The sequence below is a fragment of the Dermochelys coriacea genome, chromosome 8 (assembly GCF_009764565.3).
Source record: "Dermochelys coriacea isolate rDerCor1 chromosome 8, rDerCor1.pri.v4, whole genome shotgun sequence".
In the NCBI taxonomy this organism is placed as follows: Eukaryota; Metazoa; Chordata; order Testudines; family Dermochelyidae; genus Dermochelys; species Dermochelys coriacea.
Window position 1 is genome coordinate 66,046,179 of NC_050075.1, and position 20,644 is coordinate 66,066,822.

Consider the following 20,644-nt stretch of genomic DNA (forward strand, 5'->3'; position numbering starts at 1 on the left):
GGACCCAGAACAACAAGTGATCACCTCTAACTCACTAGTTTCCTCTCCTAGCCAAGGTGAGAGCTGCAGCATCTATTCAGTCCCAGCTGCTTAAGACAGAGCCCAGAATTGGAGTTGCACCCCTATATTAAAACTGAAAATAGAATTCGGTCTCTGCTGTAATAAGCCATAGGTTCAACTTTAAGTATTGTTCTGTCTAGCATTTATCCCTTTGTGTCTTCTTCCATGTCATGCACAGCACACTTCTGGCACTCTTTAAATATTATTGCTGCTCTCAAGATGCACTCAAGTATCTGATCTCAATTTTGGCATTTAACCAGTATCTTTGAAGAGAATTACGCCTGTGAATATCTCAGAGTAATTGTTAACAAGGGTTTAGAAAATAAGTGTTATGGGGGAGGTGAAGAATTGGGCTAACCAGGAGTACAATAAATTAGGCAACCTCTTTAGCTATAAAGTTTGAATGAGAACTAGTTTCTGCACCTCCATCTAACTACCTAGGAAATATCATCATAGCAAAGAGGAAAGATTATCTTGAAATTAAAGCACAGCAGTTGGATCAGGAAACCTGGAATCAATTCTTAGTTAATCTGTACCTCAGTTCCTCACCCATAAAATGGGGATAACAATACTACTATTTCCTCCTCCTTAGTCTATTTAGATTATAAATTATTTGGACAAGGGACTGTCTTTTACTATGGGCACATACATCAACTAGTACACTAGGGTCCTGATCTCAGTTGAGGCCTCTGGGTGCTACCATAATAAAAACAACAAATAATAATAATATGGTGTCTGATGAATCTGAAAAAGATGTTAAAAATGAAATGAATGGCTATGGTGAACAGATAGGCAAGTAACATTCCAGAAGCAAACTGCAAACTGTTTGGAAGATTTTGCCTCCTTGACCCACCTCCAAACTGGTAGCTGGTGCGATTCAGGTTATCATCATTCCTGAGGCTGGTATTTCTAGGAATAAAATCATATCAGAAGCAGATCTGGGAAGAAAAGCCAAGGAGTTTCAACTCTGCTCTAACACCACTTTCCCATTTTTTTAAATTTGGGCACTCTGTGACAGAGATGATACCTTCCTCTGTATTTGGAAAATACATAGCACATGGTGGGCACTAATGCAATTTAAATAATTAATAAAAATATCCTCAGATTGAAGGAATTGTGTTAACAGAGCTGTCGCTATGGCATGTGACATTCCTTAGCACACTTAAGGACACCTCCTCCTGACCCAAATGTAAGAGCTGATCTTGCTTTTTGGCTAAAATAGGAATTCTTGTACATTTATGATATAAAAAATATGAAAAACTCAAAGAATATTGCTTCCAGCAGATGAACCACAGACTAAAAACAACAGATAATGCGAACCTAGATATTTGCTTCTTGGGAATATAGGGTACAACAATATGCTGTGAACACTGACATTTGGAAATATAGAAATAATAGAAAGGAGATCCGATGTAGAAATGTGTGCACACACACACACACACACACAGGAATATATGCTTTTTACTTTTTATTTACAAAGAAACATAATGCCACTGGGGATCCATTGCATTCCAGGATTGGATGAATCTAACAAGGGTCTAATAACTCAGTCATAAACTACTATGTGGTATGAATATGGCTTTTATTGACCTCATTTTTGGCTATAAAAAGAACAGCACTATGCTCCCAAGGGAAATGTTGATACATTTTGATTTACAGAAACGCAGACCTGTTCAAGTGCTGTTATGAACAGAAAAGTGACTATAAAAATGGCACTTTTACTCAACACGTCAGCTCCCTGTGCGTATTCAGTCTATCTTGCATTTTTAGTGGCAAAAATAAGTTTTACTACTTCTTATTCCTGCTGTGACTGCAGAGCCAATGCAGCTATGGGAAAGCAATGGATTCTTATCTGACTCATGCATCATCAAAAGAATTGTTAAGTTCCCATTGAATATTCCTTGCAACTGAGTCCTTCCCCACAACAGATATAAGAAAATGCAGACCCTCCCACAACAGGGAATTTCTGTTATCCATATGTAGGGTCATTATTGTGCGACAGTACCAACTACCAGCATACTGGTATTACATAAGTTTCATATCCAGAAGCCTAAACACGAGAGGAAAAAAAAATCACATTATTCCCTGATGTCCTAACCAACTTCCTTTGTTATTTAGTGCATCTACAAGATCCTGTCCCCCCCAAGCAACTATTTTATTATTTAATATTTATCCAATGCTGTGAACTTTCATTGTCTGCTAATACATTTTACTTTAATGAGAACAATATAAAATGTTTAAGGATTTCTTTCTGAATATTAAAAGGCCAGAGGATTTTTCTCTCTGAAAGCCTGAGTTATCTGACTGCAGAGAAATTAGAAGGAAGAAGAAAAGTATTCTAAAGAGATGTTTTGCATATGTGTGCGCGCATTTGAGAAAAGTGGATCATTGATGTCTAGACTTCTGGATGTAGATGGCTCCTGTGGACACGAAGATGCTCCTTGAGGACCCAGCATTGGTTGCCTATATCACGTAGCACAGAACTATCTTTATTCTCTGGACATCAAAATCTACCACCACAGCATTGCCACTGCAATGTGTCATAAATGTGTTTTATGTATTTTATATCTCACTGAAGTCTCATCTTTCCTGGACCATTGCTGAAAGCTAATAGTATGGAATAAAGTCTAGTCTCAGATACAGTGAAAAAAGGGCCATCAAAAAGAGGAAGTTCACAATAGTGTATGTTGGGGTTCCTGGTACTGTAATAGCAGAATTCCAGGACCAATTCTATTCTTACTGCTAGACCACTCTCCAACTAAACTGCAGGGCTAATCTATGTGAAGGATTCATAGGCAGTATGGTAATACATATAATAATTTCTACTTCACCTATCACCATAGTATCTAAGGGCTGTTCTATACACAGATTCTGGAAATAAGCTATACTGATTTAAGCACCTTTGTACCAATGTAATCGTGTCTAAACTAGGGGGATTGCAATAGTTTAACTTGTATCAGTTTCTAAATGGATATTGTTAAATTGGTACAAAACCCACATATAGACCAGCCTTATGAGCATACAACATAAGCATTGTCCTAGTGAAGATCAGAAGATGTTGTAGAGTGAAAGTGAACTAAAGAACCTGTGCCTGTAGCAGGGGCTGTTCATAAAGATGTCATTAGACCTGGATTCTAATCCCAATTCTTCCATTGATTCAGTATGTAACTGTGCGCAAGTCAGTTAATCTCTCTGTCTCAGTGTCTCCATTTACAAAATGGAGATATTTACACATCTTTGTATAGCACTTAGAGATCTACAGATGAAAAATGCTACACTTTTTTTTAATTTGTCTGATTCCCACTCCCACCCTGTTCTGGAGAAAGGGAGACAGTCTGATGCTGACTGAGGGACACAAAGTTCTGGAAGGAAGGACCAGAGACACTAGATGTGGTTTAATTAGGCCGCAACCTTATTCCTAAATGTCGGAGTACCCAGCAGAAAAAAAAAACAGCACAAGTAATTTCATAATCATGTACATAAAGCAAGAATGGGGAGACTGCTGCCCTTTACCGATTCTCATGCCCAGCACACCCACTGCTGGGACCTCACCCCCACCCTTGAATGATGGTTAAGGGGGCTTTTACTGCCAAACCAGTTATAGTAGCTCCAACACCCCCCCCCATTTCCATTACCTTAAAGAATAGTCTTTAAATCCTTTACCAATCCATTTTATCTGATCACGTATCCCTTTCCTACAGTGTACCTGCATTGAACAACTGCCTCACATTTACATAGAGTTTGAGACTCACAGCCTAAACCCCGTTTCATGTCCGCCCCAACTAAGCCTCCAACCCATTGTGGGGAAGGCAGAAAACCCCACTTCATCTTGGCCAGTCTGTCAGTGATGGGAAAAGTCCTTCCCAGCCCCTTGAGAAAGGAGCAAGTAGGGTAACAACCAGCAGATCATGACAAAATCTGGTATTTAACTACACCCATGAGCAGGAGGTGGGTGCTGCTCTGCCTGGTCCAGGTAAAAGAGGGCTTTTCTAGCGCCAGTGTGAACCTAAATAGTCTCCGCTCTCTTCCGGGAGGAAGATGCGTCAGCATCCCCACACTCACCTGGTCTGAAGTCACTTCAGCAAGACAGTCTCTGGCCATCTAGCCTTTAAGGGGGGTTCTTTTCCTACAAGCCGGACAACAGCCCTCACCACTTAATGTATGGTTAGGTCATTCCATCTGTGGAGAAGAATGACCAGAGTATATTCATAATCTGTAAAAATTGTGGGAAATTCTCTCCCTACACCAATCAGCACCAAAAAGTGTGCCTGCTCTTGATTTACTAACAAATACAGGACAAAGTTTTTGTGGGCCAGACGTGCACACATGTATCTACTTGTGCATGTTACTGATCTGTCTGCAAAACATGCTCTGCAAATTAAGTGGCAGATGGACTCTTCAAGAAAAGAAATTCCACACCACCATTCACCTTTTTACGCCAATCTCATTTCATTTCTGTCTTTGGTTAACACTTTCATCTCATAGGACTGATGTTAAATGCAGACAACAAATACTTGAACAATCCCATACTACCACAATACAATTAACAACTCAGGTTCTGAACCCCTGGTCTAAATTTTTGCAAGCACAGTAATTGACAGGTTGGATTACTTCTGGCCCACTTTTATTCAAGGGGCAGGATGTGGATAAATGCAGATTGCTCACTAATGGAGGAATCTCGCTCTCTTCAACTACGCAGACTGCTTCCGGTTTATAGTCTCAATCTCCTGAGGAGAATAGCTGAGGCTGGGAAGAGATCCATACAGTTTATTTCAAACCTTTGTAGCTCCAAAGGATAGATTAATTATGATGCAAAGTTAAATTAATGGATGTCTTAATTTATGTTTAAGTAGAGAATAAAGAAAAGGTTCCTAAAGATACAGATCTATGTAATAATCTTTCTTGTGAGACTTATACACTGTTGTCTCTGCTCATAATATTCCTGTGCTAATCATTTATAAACCTTTATTTCACCAGGAAAAACACATTTAGAACAAGTTCTTGTTTACAATAGTGACCTGTCCAAGACTGCTCACAAACTCCTCTGTTATTTCTTAGCAGGGGGGATGTTATCTAGTGGCTAGAACACGGATTTGTCACCAGAATTCATGGGTTCTGTTCCCAGCTGTCACTGATGTACTGCGTGAGCGGGTAAAACTTAGACCCCCCCAGTACAGCAAACTATTGAAGGACATACTTAAGAACTTTATTGAACAGGGATGACTTAAGCAAGAGCTTAAAGCTAAGCATGTGCTTAAATACTTTACTGAATTGAGTGCTTCATCTCTCGCTGCATCACTTTCCCCAACGTAAAACAGAACTAGTAATATTTCCCTACCACACTGGCTATGCATCACAAGGAAAGTCATTACTTAAGGCTGTATATTTAGTGAGGCTTAATATTTTGAAATCTGAAAAGATGTGATACCGGTGAACAGTCTTTTCTTATAATTATTATAGACATACACAGTCAAGCAATTATGTTAGATCACAAACAAAACAAAGCAAGAGCACTAGGATTTTTTTTGTATTGTTGTAGTCAGAGTATAAATTCTATACAGTATATTTTTCCATCTAATAGTTGACTGTTCCATGTATACCCTGCTAGTCCATATAATTACTATTATGAGTTGCATGTAATTACTTGGAGAACTATACACAGAAAAGGACTGTCCTAAAAAAAATAAAAATACAGGTTTTTACAGAAGCTGCTTTCAGGTATGTTACAAATGTTAACTTTTAGTTGCGGTTAGATTCCCTTCCAGGAGTGCAGTTAATACAGACACTTCTTAAAGGCCTTGTAATTAGCATAGAATTGTGAAACACCTCCATCTAGTGGCTAATATGAGAACTACACACTACTGAAATTGAGAGTACAGATGGCCAAGATTTCAGTCCATCATACTGACTTACTAGAGCATTTGCCATTTGATCAAGCTTTTCCACATCCATAACCATAATATGAATAGCCACATCATCAGCCACCCTTTTTCTACCCTCCCAAAAAACCCCAGTGTACCCAGCAGAGCTTTCTTTAACCTTGTATGGGAAAAGAGCCAGAGGCTCCCTAAAGTCCATTCTGGATTTCACTCTGGCCAGTCTCATTACAGTAAAGGGGCTCAAGCACTATGAAGAAAAGGTTACTTACTGTAACTGTGTTTTTTTGAGAAGTGATGCAGAGGTGTATTCCACTTGGGTGTGTGCACACCCAGAGCCCGTGAGCCAGACACTTTTGCCTAGCAGTATCTGTAGAAGGGCAGTGCTCTCGCCTTGTGGCCGTGGCCCCTTCCCTAGCTATACAAGGCAGCACTATCCCAACCCCCTCTGTCCTCACCACCTGTGGCTGGAGTCAAAGCTCTATGTGGTTGTAGTCTCACAGCCTCACATTTCATCTTCAGATCATTTATTGTCCATATAGGGCACTACCAAATTCACGGTCCATTTTTATCAATTTCACAGCCAGATTATTTTAAAATTGGTCATTTTAACCTTTTCAGATGTTTACATCTGAAAGTTCATGGTGTTGTAACTGTGGTGGTCCCAACTCCAAAAGGTGTCATAAAGCTGTTGTAGGGGATGGCAGGATTGCTACTCTCACATATTCGCTGTCTTCAGGGCTGTTATAGTAGCAGTTAGGAACCCTAAACAAGGGTCAAACTCCCATTGTGCTAGGCAGCATATGGACAAATAAAAGAAACTGTTCCTGCCCAAGGAGTTTTATAGCCTACGTATTAGGACATGATAGGTAGACAAGAAGATAGAGGGTGGGGATAAGTTAAAAACTGAACAGACCTTAGTGGGGAAAAATGTATTTTTAATGGACGCTTCATTCTGTAGAACCCATCCCAGAGAGTGGGTAAATATTTTACAGCAAGCCAAATCTGTCCCATGGGCCTGGTATGTAACAACAATGGACTAGCTGATTTGAAGATACAAGAACATGAACGTCAGAGACGTTAGATATATTTGTTATTGAATTTCTTTTGGGGAGGTCCTTAGGAGCAGGCAAAAGAATATTTCTCGAGCTTTAAGGAAGCAAAAGAAATTCTACTTTATAACTATTGCCTCGTCTACACACGAAGTTGCACCAATTTAACTAAAGGTGTGATGCTAAATTGAATTCATGAAACTCCAGCAACTTAGTGCGTGAACACTCCAATTCAGTTTAAACCTGGCTTAAATTGATTTAGTTTGTCAAATTTAGGCCTGGTCTACACAGCCCTGGTGTATGCTGATATAACTGGGTCCAATAGGAGTAATTTATTTAACAGTATAGTTATTCCACTCTAAACCCTTGTGTGGACACAATAATAATGGCATAAGGGTGCTTTATACTGATACAACTTATTCCCCCTTCTCATACAGGGATAATCATATCAATATAAAGCAACTTGATACTACTATAACAATGTCCACACTGTGGGTTTGTACCACTTTAACAGTACTGGTATAGTTGGAAGCAGCACAATTTTCTTGTGGAGACAAGCCCTTAGGATCCTAAATACCTATGTCATTTTTAAAATGAGTCTTATGAGTCTAATTCACTTAGGTTCTTCTTAAAATGGTATCTATACATTATATATTACAGGGGTAGCCAAACTGACTTGCGAGGCACATGGGGCTCTTTTACCATTAAAGTGCAGCTCGTGGAGCCCCCCATGATTCTCCACCTACCAGACTGGGTGGGGAGAGCTCGGATCCCTGACTTGCAGCAGGGTGGTGGGATAGGGGCTTCTGCTCAGCGGGAGGAAGGTCCCGGGGCTTCTGCGGGGTGCACCTGCTGGGGCCTGGAGCTTCAGCAGGAGCGGGGCTGAAGCCCTGACAGGCACATGCCGGCTCTCAAACTTCTGAAAATTGTTGAATGCAGCTCAGAGGATCAGTAAGTTTGGCCACCCCGATATATTAGAATTAATCTCAATTTACTCACAGTTATTGCCTATCATTTACCATACATACCTCATAGAAGCCATATAAAGATTCATTAGGTAATATTTGTGACATGCTTGAGATATCTGGAAGGGACACTATACTGCAATACAATATAAACACTTTTCTTATTACAGGTAAATGCCACAAAATTTATAATGTCCTCTAAAAGCAACATTTCTTTTTTCAGATGTTCCCCATTTCACATCTTCCCATTTACCTGAACAGCAGTCTGATTGGAGTTTACCTGGGCTTATCTAATCATTACAGGTAATTCAGAATAAATGCATCACATTCAAAAAAGATAATTGTGATATTTCAATCTTTATCTTGTCACAGGAATGGATTCACTTCTTATGGTGCTCTCTGCTCATTAAACACCAGCCTCTCAGGAGAATGAATGCCTTTTTGGCTCTCCTCTTTTCATTGCAAGTCAAATTGATGTGAACATGGACTGGATTTTGTGCCATTTCCCATTCTAGCTTCCAATGCTCTCATGAGTATATATATAACAGAGCGCAGAATAACATTTTCTAAAATGGCTAACAGTAACAACAAAACTGAATTGATTCTGAGGGCAAGGCTGAAAACAACAGAAACAAGAGAGACTGCACACAATATGAACCTTTTGTGCCAAACACATTGTGGCAGGAACAATCTATTGTTTAAAAACCCCACACAACCATTCCTAGTATCATGATCTTACAGACCTTACTGGAAGCTGCTGGTACAATGAATTACTGATTTAGAAAGAAAAAGACAGCCTTTAAAAGTAATAGAACATTCCTATTTACAGTATATTATGAAATGAAAAAGAGGCAGAGCCCCGTCCACAAAAGCTTAGTGTTGTATTTGGCGAGATGAAGTAGCTGTAATCTCCTGTTTTACCTGTGAGTGCCATTACTGAACCAAAGGAAAGTAAAGCTGCAACTTCCTGATTCACCTCATCTTCAATATTCTTAGGGATCCGTAAGTGCATTCATGGTTTGCCCTACTTTGAAAACCTTGCCGAGTGTTCTATAAAAGGTGTGATTATAACCTGTCTTTTTATAAATGTGTGTGTGTGCTGTACTTTTACAGAGAAAAAGCAAAATATTAGAAGATACATATGGAGGCACCTGATACCAATCTGGTGTTCATACTCAGAGTTCTCTTCCAGCTTAAATGAATTGACACCTGAGGGATCACAACACTCGACTTCAGAAATACAGTCCACATGTCAAAAAATTTTAAGTGGCCTTTTCAGGCACAGTAGGCCAGAATCATGATTGGTTTAACTCCCGATTTCTTTGAAGTTACACCAGAGATTAATTTGTCCCTTGATGTCTTTTTGCTGTAGTTCAGCTCGGGTCATGTTATTGCCAGCTAAGATGTCAGGGTCTGTAATTTTAATAAGGTTTTCTTGAAGTTAAATGAAAAGTATTAGTACTAACATTAGCAGAATTATAAAAAGAGCAGAAAGAATGAGGAGTACTTGTGGCACCTTAGAGACTAACAAAGTTATTTGGGCATAAGCTTTCATGGCAAAAACCCACTTCATCAGATACATGCAGTGGAAAATACAGTAGGAAGATGGATATAGATACAGAGAGAGAGAGAGAGAGAGAGAGAATGAAAAATGGGGATTGCCATACCAACTCTAACAAGACTAATCAATTAAGGTGGGCTATTATCAGCAGGAGAAAAAAAAACTTTTGTAGTGATAATCAGGATGGCCCATTTCAAACAGTTGACAAGAAAGTATGAGTAACTGCAGGGAAAAAATTAGCATGGGGAAATAGTTTTTAGTTTGTGTAATGACCCATCCCCTCCCACTCTTTATTCAAGCCTAATTTAATGGTGTCCAGTTTGCAAATTAATTCCAGATCTGCAGTTTCTTGTTTGAGTCTGTTTTTGAAGTTTTTTGTTGAAGAATTGCGACTTTTAAGTCTGTAATTGTGTCCAGGGAAATTCAAGTGTTCTCCGACTGGTTTTTGAATAGGAGTACTTGTGGCACCTTAGAGACTAACAAATTTATTAGAGCATAAGTTTTCGTGAGCTACAGCTCACTTCATCGGATGCATTTGGTGGAAAAAACAGAGGAGAGATTTATATACACACACACAGAGAACATGAAACAATGGGTTTATCATACACACTGTAAGGAGAGTGATCACTTAAGATAAGCCAACACTACAAAAAGAAGGATTCTGGGTGGACTCCTCCTGAAGGTCGAAACAGCAGCCTGGATTTCTACATAGACTGCTTCCGCCGACGTGCACGAGCTGAAATTGTGGAAAAGCAACATAGCTTACCCCATAACCTCAGCCATGCAGAACACAGTGCCATCCACAGCCTCAGAAACAACTCTGACATCATAATCAAAAAGGCTGACAAAGGAGGTGCTGTCGTCATCATGAATAGGTCGGAGTATGAACAAGAGGCTACTAGGCAGCTCTCCAACACCACTTTCTACAAGCCATTACCCTCTTATCCCACTGAGAGTTACCAAAAGAAACTACAGCATTTGCTCAAGAAACTCCCTGAAAAAGCACAAGAACAAATCCGCACAGACACACCCCTGGAGCCCCGACCTGGGGTATTCTATCTGCTACCCAAGATCCATAAACCTGGAAATCCTGGACGCCCCATCATCTCAGGCATTGGCACCCTGACAGCAGGATTGTCTGGCTATGTAGACTCCCTCCTCAGGCCCTTCGTTACCAGCACTCCCAGCTATCTTCGAGACACCACTGACTTCCTGAGGAAACTACAGTCCATTGGTGATCTTCCTAAAAACACCATCCTAGCCACTATGGATGTAGAAGCCCTCTACACCAACATTCCACACAAAGATGGACTACAAGCCGTCAGGAACAGTATCCCCGATACTGTCACGGCTAACCTGGTGGCTGAACTTTGTGACTTTGTCCTGACCCATAACTATTTCACATTTGGGGACAATGTATACCTTCAAATCAGCGGCACTGCGATGGGTACCCGCATGGCCCCACAGTATGCCAACATTTTTATGGCTGACTTAGAACAACGCTTCCTCAGCTCTCGTCCCCTAATGCCCCTACTCTACTTGCGCTACATTGATGACATCTTCATCATCTGGACCCATGGAAAAGAAGCTCTTGAGGAATTCCACCATGATTTCAACAATTTCCATCCCACCATCAACCTCAGCCTGGACCAGTCCACACAAGAGATCCACTTCCTGGACACTACGGTGCTAATAAGCGATGGTCACATAAACACCACCCTATATCGGAAACCTACTGACCGCTATTCCTACCTACATGCCTTTAGCTTTCAGCCAGATCATACCACTCGATCCATTGTCTACAGCCAAGCGCTACGATATAACCGCGTTTGCTCCAACCCCTCAGACAGAGACAAACACCTACAAGATCTCTATCATGCATTCCTACAACTACAATACCCACCTGCTGAAGTGAAGAAACATTGACAGAGCCAGAAGAGTACCCAGAAGTCACCTACTACAGGACAGGCCCAACAAAGAAAACAACAGAACGCCACTAGCCATCACCTTCAGCCCCCAACTAAAACCTCTCCAACGCATCATCAAGGATCCACAACCTATCCTGAAGGACGAGCCATCACTCTCACAGATCTTGGGAGACAGACCAGTCCTTGCTTACAGACAGCCCCCCAATCTGAAGCAAATACTCACCAGCAACCACACACCACACAACAGAACCACTAACCCAGGAACCTATCCTTGCAACAAAGCCCGTTGCCAACTCTGTCCACATATCTATTCAGGGGATACCATCATAGGGCCTAATCACATCAGCCACACTATCAGAGGCTCGTTCACCTGCGCATCTACCAATGTGATATATGCCATCATGTGCCAGCAATGCCCCTCTGCCATGTACATTGGCCAAACTGGACAGTCTCTACGTAAAAGAATAAATGGACACAAATCAGACATCAAGCATTATAACATTCAAAAACCAGTTGGAGAACACTTCAATCTCTCTGGTCACTCGATCACAGACCTAAGAGTGCCTATACTTCAACAAAAAAGCTTCAAAAACAGACTCCAACGAGAGACTGCTGAATTGGAATTAATTTGCAAACTGGATACAATTAACTTAGGCTTGAATAGAGACTGGGAATGGATGAGTCATTACACAAAGTAAAACTATTTCCCCATGGTATTTCTCCCTCCCACCCCACCCCCCACTGTTCCTCTGATATTCTTGTTAACTGCTGGAATTAGCCTACCTTGCTTGTCACCATGAAAGGTTTTCCTCCTTTCCCCCCCCTTCTGCTGGTGATGATCTTACAGTGTGTATGATAAACCCATTGTTTCATGTTCTCTGTGTGTGTGTATATAAATCTCCTCTGTTTTTTCCACCAAATGCATCCGATGAAGTGAGCTGTAGCTCACGAAAGCTTATGCTCTAATAAATTTGTTAGTCTCTAAGGTGCCACAAGTACTCCTTTTCTTTTTGCAAATACAGACTAACATGGCTGCTACTCTGAAACCTGTGGTTTTTGAATGTTATTTATGCAGTTTTTGAAATTGTGTAAAAGCAGCATCACTTGCCCCATAACCTCAGCCGTGCAGAACACAATGCCATCCACAGCCTAAGGAATAACTCTGACATCATAATCAAAAAGGCTGACAAAGGAGGTGCTGTCACCGTCATGAATAGTTCGGAATCTGAACGAGAGGCTGCTAGGCAGCTCTCTAACACCACATTCTACAGGCCATTACACTCTGATCTCACTGAAGGTTACCAAAAGAAACTACACCATTTGCTCAAGGAACTCCCTGAAAAAGCACAGGAACAAATCTGCAGACAGACACACTCCTAGAACTCTGACCAGGGGTATTCTATCTGCTACCCAAGATCCATTAACCTGGTAATCCTGGATGCTGCATTATCTCAGACACTGGCACCCTGACAGAAGGATTGTCTGGCTATGCAGACTCTCCTCTCAAGCCCTACGCTACCAGCACTCCTAGCTATCTTTGAGATACCACCGACTTCCTGAGGAAACTACAATCCCTCGGTGATCTTCCAGAAAACACCCTCCTGGCCACTATGGACGTAGAAGCCCTCTACACCAACATTCAACACAAAGATGGACTACAAGCCATAAGGAATAGTATCCCCGATAATGTCATGGCAAACAGGGTGGCTGAACTTTGTGACTTTGTCCTCACCCATAGCTATTTCACATTTGGGGACAATGTATACCTTCAAGTCAGCAACACTGCTATGGGTACCCTCATGGCCCCACAGTATGCCAACGTATTTATGGCTGACTTAGAACAACGCTTCCTCAGCTCTCGTCCCCTACTGCCCCTACTCTACTTGCGCTACATTGATGACATCTTCATTATCTGGACCCATGAAAAAGAAGCCTTTGAGTAATTCCACCAGGATTTCAACAATTTCCATCCCACCATCAACCTCAGCCTGGATCAGTCCACACAAGAGATCCACTTCCTGGACACTACAGTGCTAGTAAGCGATGGTCACATAAACGCCACCCTATTCCAGAAACCTACTAACCGCCATGCTTTACCTACAAACAAGATCTCTATCAAGCGTTCTTAAAACTACAATACCCACCTGCTGAGGTGAAGAAACAGATTGACAGAGTCGGAAGAGTACCCAGAAGTCACCTACTACAGGACAGGCCCAACAAAGAAAGTAACAGAACGCCACTAGCCATCACCTTCATCCTCCAACTGAAACCTCTCCAGCGCATCATCAAGGATCTACAGCCTGTCCTGAAGGACGATCCCTCACTCTCACAGATCTTGGGAGACGGGCAGGTCCTCGCTTACAGCCCCCCAACTCGAAGCAAATACTCACCAGCAACCACACAACTAACACACTAACCCAGGAACCTATCCTTGCAATAAAGCCCATTGCCAACTCTATCCACATATCTGTTCAAGGGACACCATCATAGGACCTAATCACATCAGCCACACCATCAGAGGCTCGTTCACTTGCACATATACCAATGTGATATATGGCATCATGTGCCAGCAATGCCCCTCTGCCATGTACATTGGCCAAACTGGACAGTCTCTACTCAAAAGAATAGATGAACACAAATCAGACATCAAGAATTATAACATTCAAAAACCAGTTGGAGAACACTTCAACCTCCCTGGACACACAATTACGGTCCTAAAAGTGGCAATTCTTCAACAAAAAAACTTCAAAAACAGACTCCAATGAGAAACTGCAGAACTGGAATTAATTTGCAAACTGGACACCATTAAATTAGGGTTGAATAAAGAATAGGAGTGGATGGGTAATTACACAAACTAAAAACTATTTCCCCATGCTAATTTTTCCCCTACTGTTAGTCATACCTTCTTATCCAGTGAGCTGTAGCTCACGAAAGCTTATGCTCTAATAAATTTGTTAGTCTCTAAGGTGCCACAAGTACTCCTTTTCTTTTTGCGAATACAGACTAACACGGCTGCTACTCTGAAACCTGTTTGAAATGGGTCATCCTGATTATCACTACAAAAGTTTTTTTTCCCTCCTGCTGATAATAGCCCACCTCAATTGATTAGTCTTGTTAGAGTTGGTATGGCAACCCCCATTTTTTCATGTTCTCTGTGTATATAGATCTATCTTCCTACTGTATTTTCCACTGCATGCATCTGATGAAGTGGGTTTTAGCCCATGAAAGCTTATGCCCAAATAAATTTTTTAGTCTCTAAGATGCCACAAGTACTCCTCGTTCTTTTTGCTGATACAGATTAACAGCTACCACTCTAAAAAGAGTAGAGTTTTCAAGTGAGAGAAATTCCAATCTAAACAATCCTGCAAAAATAATACTCCACTTCTCATGTCTGTGCAAAATTCAAAAAACAAACAAAACTCCCCTTTATTTACATTAATGGTTCTTTCGCCAGCATCCAAGGAACATAGCAGTGCCTTCCCTGACTGTGGGCCATGATTTAGGAAGGCCCTGTATGTGCCAATATGTTGCAGCACAGACTTCAGGTTTGGAAATACAAAAGCAAGGGAGAACTACAGGACCAGGAATGAATAATCTTTGTATTCAGTACAGCTTAATCCTGTCCTTTTTCTGCCACAAGGGACTCAAACTATTAATGCTTTTATTAATGCATGGACATATGAGGTACTAAGTTCCCTGATTATACCATGTGCAGTGTGACGTGGGTGAGTCTACTAAGCCCTTCATAGTCATATAGTGTTGGGTGGAGAAGGAAGAGTGAGTCTTGATTAACAATGGTTTTATAATCTGCAGCTAGGCCAGGTACTATAGACATGTATAATTTAAAAAAAAAAATTTAGGGTGAAATTCACCCTTGAGCAAACAGCGTACACAAGGCCCTATGCACCACTTATGCCTCACACCCTTAAAAGTGATGCACTGGGCCTTGTAGGGGCCTACTGCAGAGCGATCAACCTCACCCCATGCCTATGTGGATTTGGTGGTATTTAAAATGAGAACCTACCAGTATACATTAGAACCAGGGTATTAGCATGGTGCAGGATTGCTCACACAGCTCTGCTAGTCCCTTTTTGTCTTCATCTGCATCACCCATAGTATTGAGCCTGCCTAGAGAACAGCAACTGCACTAAACTGTATGGTGGTTTTGTGATCTACATGCATCCAGCAGGGAACGTTAAGACAATAAGGATGCTGATGTAAACAGCTGCATCACTAGTCTGCAAACAATATTCCCAGCTGAGGATAGAGCTGTTCATTACTCTCTCTCATATACTACCCTGTCCCTCTGCCCCCTCCCCCAGAGCTGAGAGAGAAACAGAAGATTGGTCAGGTAGATTCAAGGCCCAGCCCAGCCAGGGATCTCACAGGACAACACATCACAAAAAAAGACTAACTATGCCTATTTTGCTTTACATGTAGCTGATCTTACAAGGGCCTGGTGCATTACGTTACCTTCTGCATCACAGAAACCAAGAAGAAAATAGCAGTCTCTACTTCATTCCTGTGATACATCAGGCAGGCTATACCCATATAGACATCTCTCTTGACCTAAACCTTACCCACCCTCCAGGTTTACCACTGTTTAATGACACCATTTATAGCTACATCAGTCCATCCCATAATCTTCCTGCCAGGATCCAAACTCCTCAACATCCATAGACTGACCCTAAACCCCTCTCCCTGATCATATATTACACCAATACATTACTAGAGTCACAGCTAGCTTGATGATGTATAAACGCAATATGTCCTGAGAACACTAGTTCACCCTGATGACACACGGTATAATTGCAATACATACCCTAAAAGTAAAGCAGTTCAGTGATGTATAACTGTAACAAGAGATTAGTTAAGATAATGTGCTAAAACTGAACACAGCACTAACGTACTGTGTTTTGTTTTGTTTTTGCCTGGCATCAGCATATTGGCCAAAGTTTCACTTTCCCCACCATAGCAAAATTTGCTGTGTCAGTTGTCTACATGGTTGCTGTCCTCTCATACCATTGGTGACTGCATTTTAGATACGCTACATATTAGGTTTGCAAAAGGCTAACTCCAGTACAGACATACTGGGCCTGATTTTCAGAGTTGCTAACCACTTGTAGCTCCCCTTGACTTTAGTGGGAATTGTGGGTGCTCAAAATGCCCTATCCTAGCTATAGAATTTCTGACAAGATAGACTCGTTTCTCTGGGAAATGTTTCTTATTATCGAGCCATCAAACAAACAAGGATTTAATTAGCTTGCCAGATGTGCCAAGGAAAACCTTCCAGGAAGGTTTTGCCATGTTAACTTGAGACTACAATAAAGCCACCAATCTTGGCTCAAAAAGTAAAAAGCTTGTGTATTATTATATTGAATTGAGATCTGATTTCATCATACACTAACTTACAGTATTACTTCGAACTCTATCTCCCCAACCCATATCTGTGTAACAATACTGTGTATGGACAGACACAAAACTAAAGAACCTTGTTTCAGTGTGAAATAGCCCCCATAAAAAAACACCCCACACATTTGATTTATTTTGCTTTCTGTGGAATATTTTATCATTTTGCAAACACACTATTATGTTCTCAGCAGGTGTACCATAGATAGGTCTCAAAGAAACTATAAAAATGGAAACTAATAGGATGTTTACAAGTGTCTTAAATTATAGCAATTTTGATCTCAGTTCAACAACCTGATTCTACTCTTTACAATAGTTTACAGTTATATATACAGTACATGATTCTGAACAGCAAATTACATTTTTAAAAGTTCAGTCAAATTACAAAATAGCACTTCTTCACAAGGTGTAAACATGTTTGATTCCGCTTTTTGATTATTTTTTAAAGCCACACAAAGGTTCCTAATAGCAGATTATATCAAGCTATGAATAAACTTTTACATTTCTTCTCAATGAAAATGAAAAGTGATTAACTGAGTCAATATCACATTTTATGTAATATGACAAATGCTAATAGCAATAAAAATATTCTGACAATGTTTCTGAAAAACACATTGACAAAACATAACTGCACTTCAAAACATTTCTGGAAAAGATATTAAATTATATGAATTTTAAGGAGAGTACTGTATGTGCACTACAAACTGAAGCAAAGCTTTTATTTCCCCAATAGCAAAGACCAGAGAAATATAGTTTATACAGTGGTTGCCAAAATCACTCTTCACAAAATATTTGGACAATATTTAAAGTGGAAAACAAAAATTTCTAGTTGACAAAACAGGTGATTGATTTTCTATTCACTTAACTTACAGCCAATTTTTCAGGTCACTTAGTGTTCTAGTTGCTGTAGTATAAAATCACATTTTGCAGATCTTTTACTTCATTCAAGAGGACTTCAAGAAATGACTGCAAAAGGAGTGCATTTTTTCTTTTCCTTTTACTGGCATATTGTATATTAACTTGCTTATTATATAACTACAGCTTCCCAAATACAAAAACCTCATCCTATAATAATTCTTAACATTCAATTACTAAAGTCACATGGGATAAGTTTTTTTATATTGTTATTGTCTTTTTTGTTCACTTATATCACTTCAATGAGGATCATTTCTGGTGTACTCAGACTTTACTACTTGCTGTGTGAAATCCTAGCCTCACTTAAGTCAATTGGAATTTTGCCATTGACTTTAATGGGGCCAGGATTTCACCTGCTCTGTCCAAAGTTGGGTAACACCATTTCTGCTCCATCACACTATAACCAAATAAAGCATCGACTAACAAGACCAAGTGAAATGCTGAGACAGGAACAAAGAACAAAAATGGCATGGATCTGGTGACTGAATTTAATCAAGAGAGGTAACTATCTTTGAGAGGAAGTTTTACATTCCAAGAACGGGTGTGGGGGGAATGTATCAAGAAACATGCTATCCCTGAATACTTGGTTGAAAAGTTTGACAATAGGCACTAAATGTCACTCATTACTTGGATGGACAACACCACTGAGCAAATCAGTTGCTCTGATTAGAACATGTGTTATGATCTCTCAGTTCCAAGTGTTCCAGAACACACACTTCTCAAATGCACCATTATCCTTGATTTTCACAGCAATCATTAGCTCTACCTAGAAGTACTGTAGCTTTTTTAAACTACAGCCAACTCAAAAGGGGAGTGGAAAGGAGAAAAGCTTCTTATCAATATGACACGTAGCCTAGATTTAGTCCATGTTTGCTTCTATTACTCTAGCTATTATAAAAAATGAAATAGTCTCAAAGGTATCTGCTTTTATCCTTGCAGAGAATCACAACTGAGTATATTTCACAAAGGAACAAGGAAGTAAACACTATAATAAGTGTTCTGTAAACAAGTCACCAAGATATTCTTATAAATCTTTCAACATTAGTACAACTAGGGCCAGACTGTGGCTAGCCAAAGCTCCCAGAAGCAGCCAATATCACTTGGGATGCAGTGGGCTAGTCTAGTGACTGGTGTAGAAGAGAAGATAAAGTGGGTGAAGACATGGCTAAGCCCATTGCCAGCCTTGGACTGAGAGGGAAAGATCCTTGCCCCACTGAAGTCAGTGGAATCAGGATTTCTCCCAGGGTCCTTGCTTTTCCTCAAGTCTGAAATTCTGCCCTGTACCTATGCAGGAGCATGAGGTTCTGGGAAAGATGCCTTGTAACCTTCCCTCTCCTTTGTGCACCTGCAAAGAGCTAGGCTCAACCTGGCCTTAAGATTTCAGTATGAACATATTAAGTGTAAGCTGCATGTCAACATAATTCTCAACTGCCTCACATGGTGACTTATTTGTATATTTTAAAAGTGTTATGCCTCAACTTCTATGCATAGCACTAAAAATGATTTAAAACCAAGGAAAATTGTTTTTGTTATATAATTTGAAACATGAATCATTATAGTCAATCTGCTTTAATGTTATTTCAGCTCTAACTCCCACCCTTACCCCGAGGGATTATAAACCTATTATCTCCTTAAATGTGTGTTTACCCAATACTTTTTGTAGCCTTTCACATCTTTCCTAAGAAAAGAGATACCAAAAACCTCTCTCAAAAATATTAAACCTGGCAAACCAAAAATAAAAAAAAAGCCAGAAAATATAGTGGTAAGAATGACACTGCACCCTTAATAAATCATCATGCATTAAAGTGAGGCTACATTATGAGGGGAGGATAAAGTGCCCATTTTTAACACTGAATTTCCTAGCTTTTCTCAATAATTTTTTTTATTTACGTATTATTCTTGGACTAGATTTTAAGCAACTGTCTGGTTACTTCTTGTATGTTGCTCTAGATTAGTTAGATATAGGTTAGAATAAAAATACTCACATGTTTGTACTTTTCTTAAGTGTAAGTCTAATGTAAAGTCTTCTGGATTTACATTTGTTCCTGTGCAATACAGTGTACCATATCTTCTTGTACCTCAAGTCTTCTACTTTCACACAACACTGTCCATGCTCTGGATAAAATTACCAACACATTTCAACCTTCGGAGATATATTATTTTTCCTTCTCAAAAACTCCCCCCAAAAAACAGAGATGCCCTCCTTGTCTCTCTTTCATTAAAAAAAAGATAGCCCATAAAGTTTATTTTTTCCTACATGCAGGAGTCTACTATATTTAATGCCTTAATTTTATACCCACTGTATCCCACTGGATGAAAGTTTCCCTAAACTCGTTGCTGAAGGCTGAAGTTTATATTCATGTTTTGGAACTCCTTTCTGTTTCCAAGTAGATTCACCAGTTTCAAGCTGTTTTTCTTCCGTCTTGCTATTTTGCATACAAATGGTCTGAGATGCCAATGAATTATGTCCTTGTTCAAGTTCAAAACTTATAATGAGTGACTTGGCTAGAGAATCCAGTTCAGAAGTGACCATAAAAGAGTTGGTTGTTCTGTGAGTAGGACTGTTTGCTGAAGCAGAAGGCAAGCTAAATAAAGTGCAGTAATTATTAAAATGCCCAACTAAGATGCAAATCTTTTCTGTATAGCTTCTGAGTTGAGTTGTATTTCTGTATGATCCTGTGGAGTACAAAAGCAAAAAGAACCAATGCTACTACTTTGCTTAGCAGCATGTTACTTCCATGCACATCTTTTCTTTCATTTCTGTTAGAAACAATACTGTATTTTGAAAGTATGTTAGTAAATCTATTGTGAGACTATGACGTTAACATGAGGAGTCAGTTGGGGAAAAAAGACTCAAGACTTTGCCTATAGTCTCAGG

General features: G+C 40.1%; 1 protein-coding gene across 7 annotated transcripts in view; it reads right to left on the minus strand.

Moving 5' to 3' along the window:
• KIF14 (kinesin family member 14) overlaps positions 1–20,644 on the minus strand; it is a 130,704-nt gene that overhangs the window by 37,780 nt on the left and 72,280 nt on the right. Inside the window, exons 29-30 of one of the 7 annotated variants that reach the window (XR_005294537.2) lie at positions 4,123–4,239; positions 914–969 (exon numbers count right to left, since the gene is read on the minus strand). The exons of 2 other annotated variants lie outside the window; for them this stretch is intronic. Coding sequence is in view for 3 of the 5 variants with exons in the window: in XM_038414150.2 (XP_038270078.1) it covers positions 20,057–20,442 (386 nt within the window). In the remaining 2 variants the exon portion in view is untranslated. Of the gene's footprint in view, positions 1–719; positions 4,240–4,261; positions 4,807–17,870; positions 20,443–20,644 lie in introns of those variants that run through there. 4 more of the 7 variants (XR_006273760.1, XM_043490878.1, XM_043490877.1 and 1 more) reach the window with 4 other exon arrangements.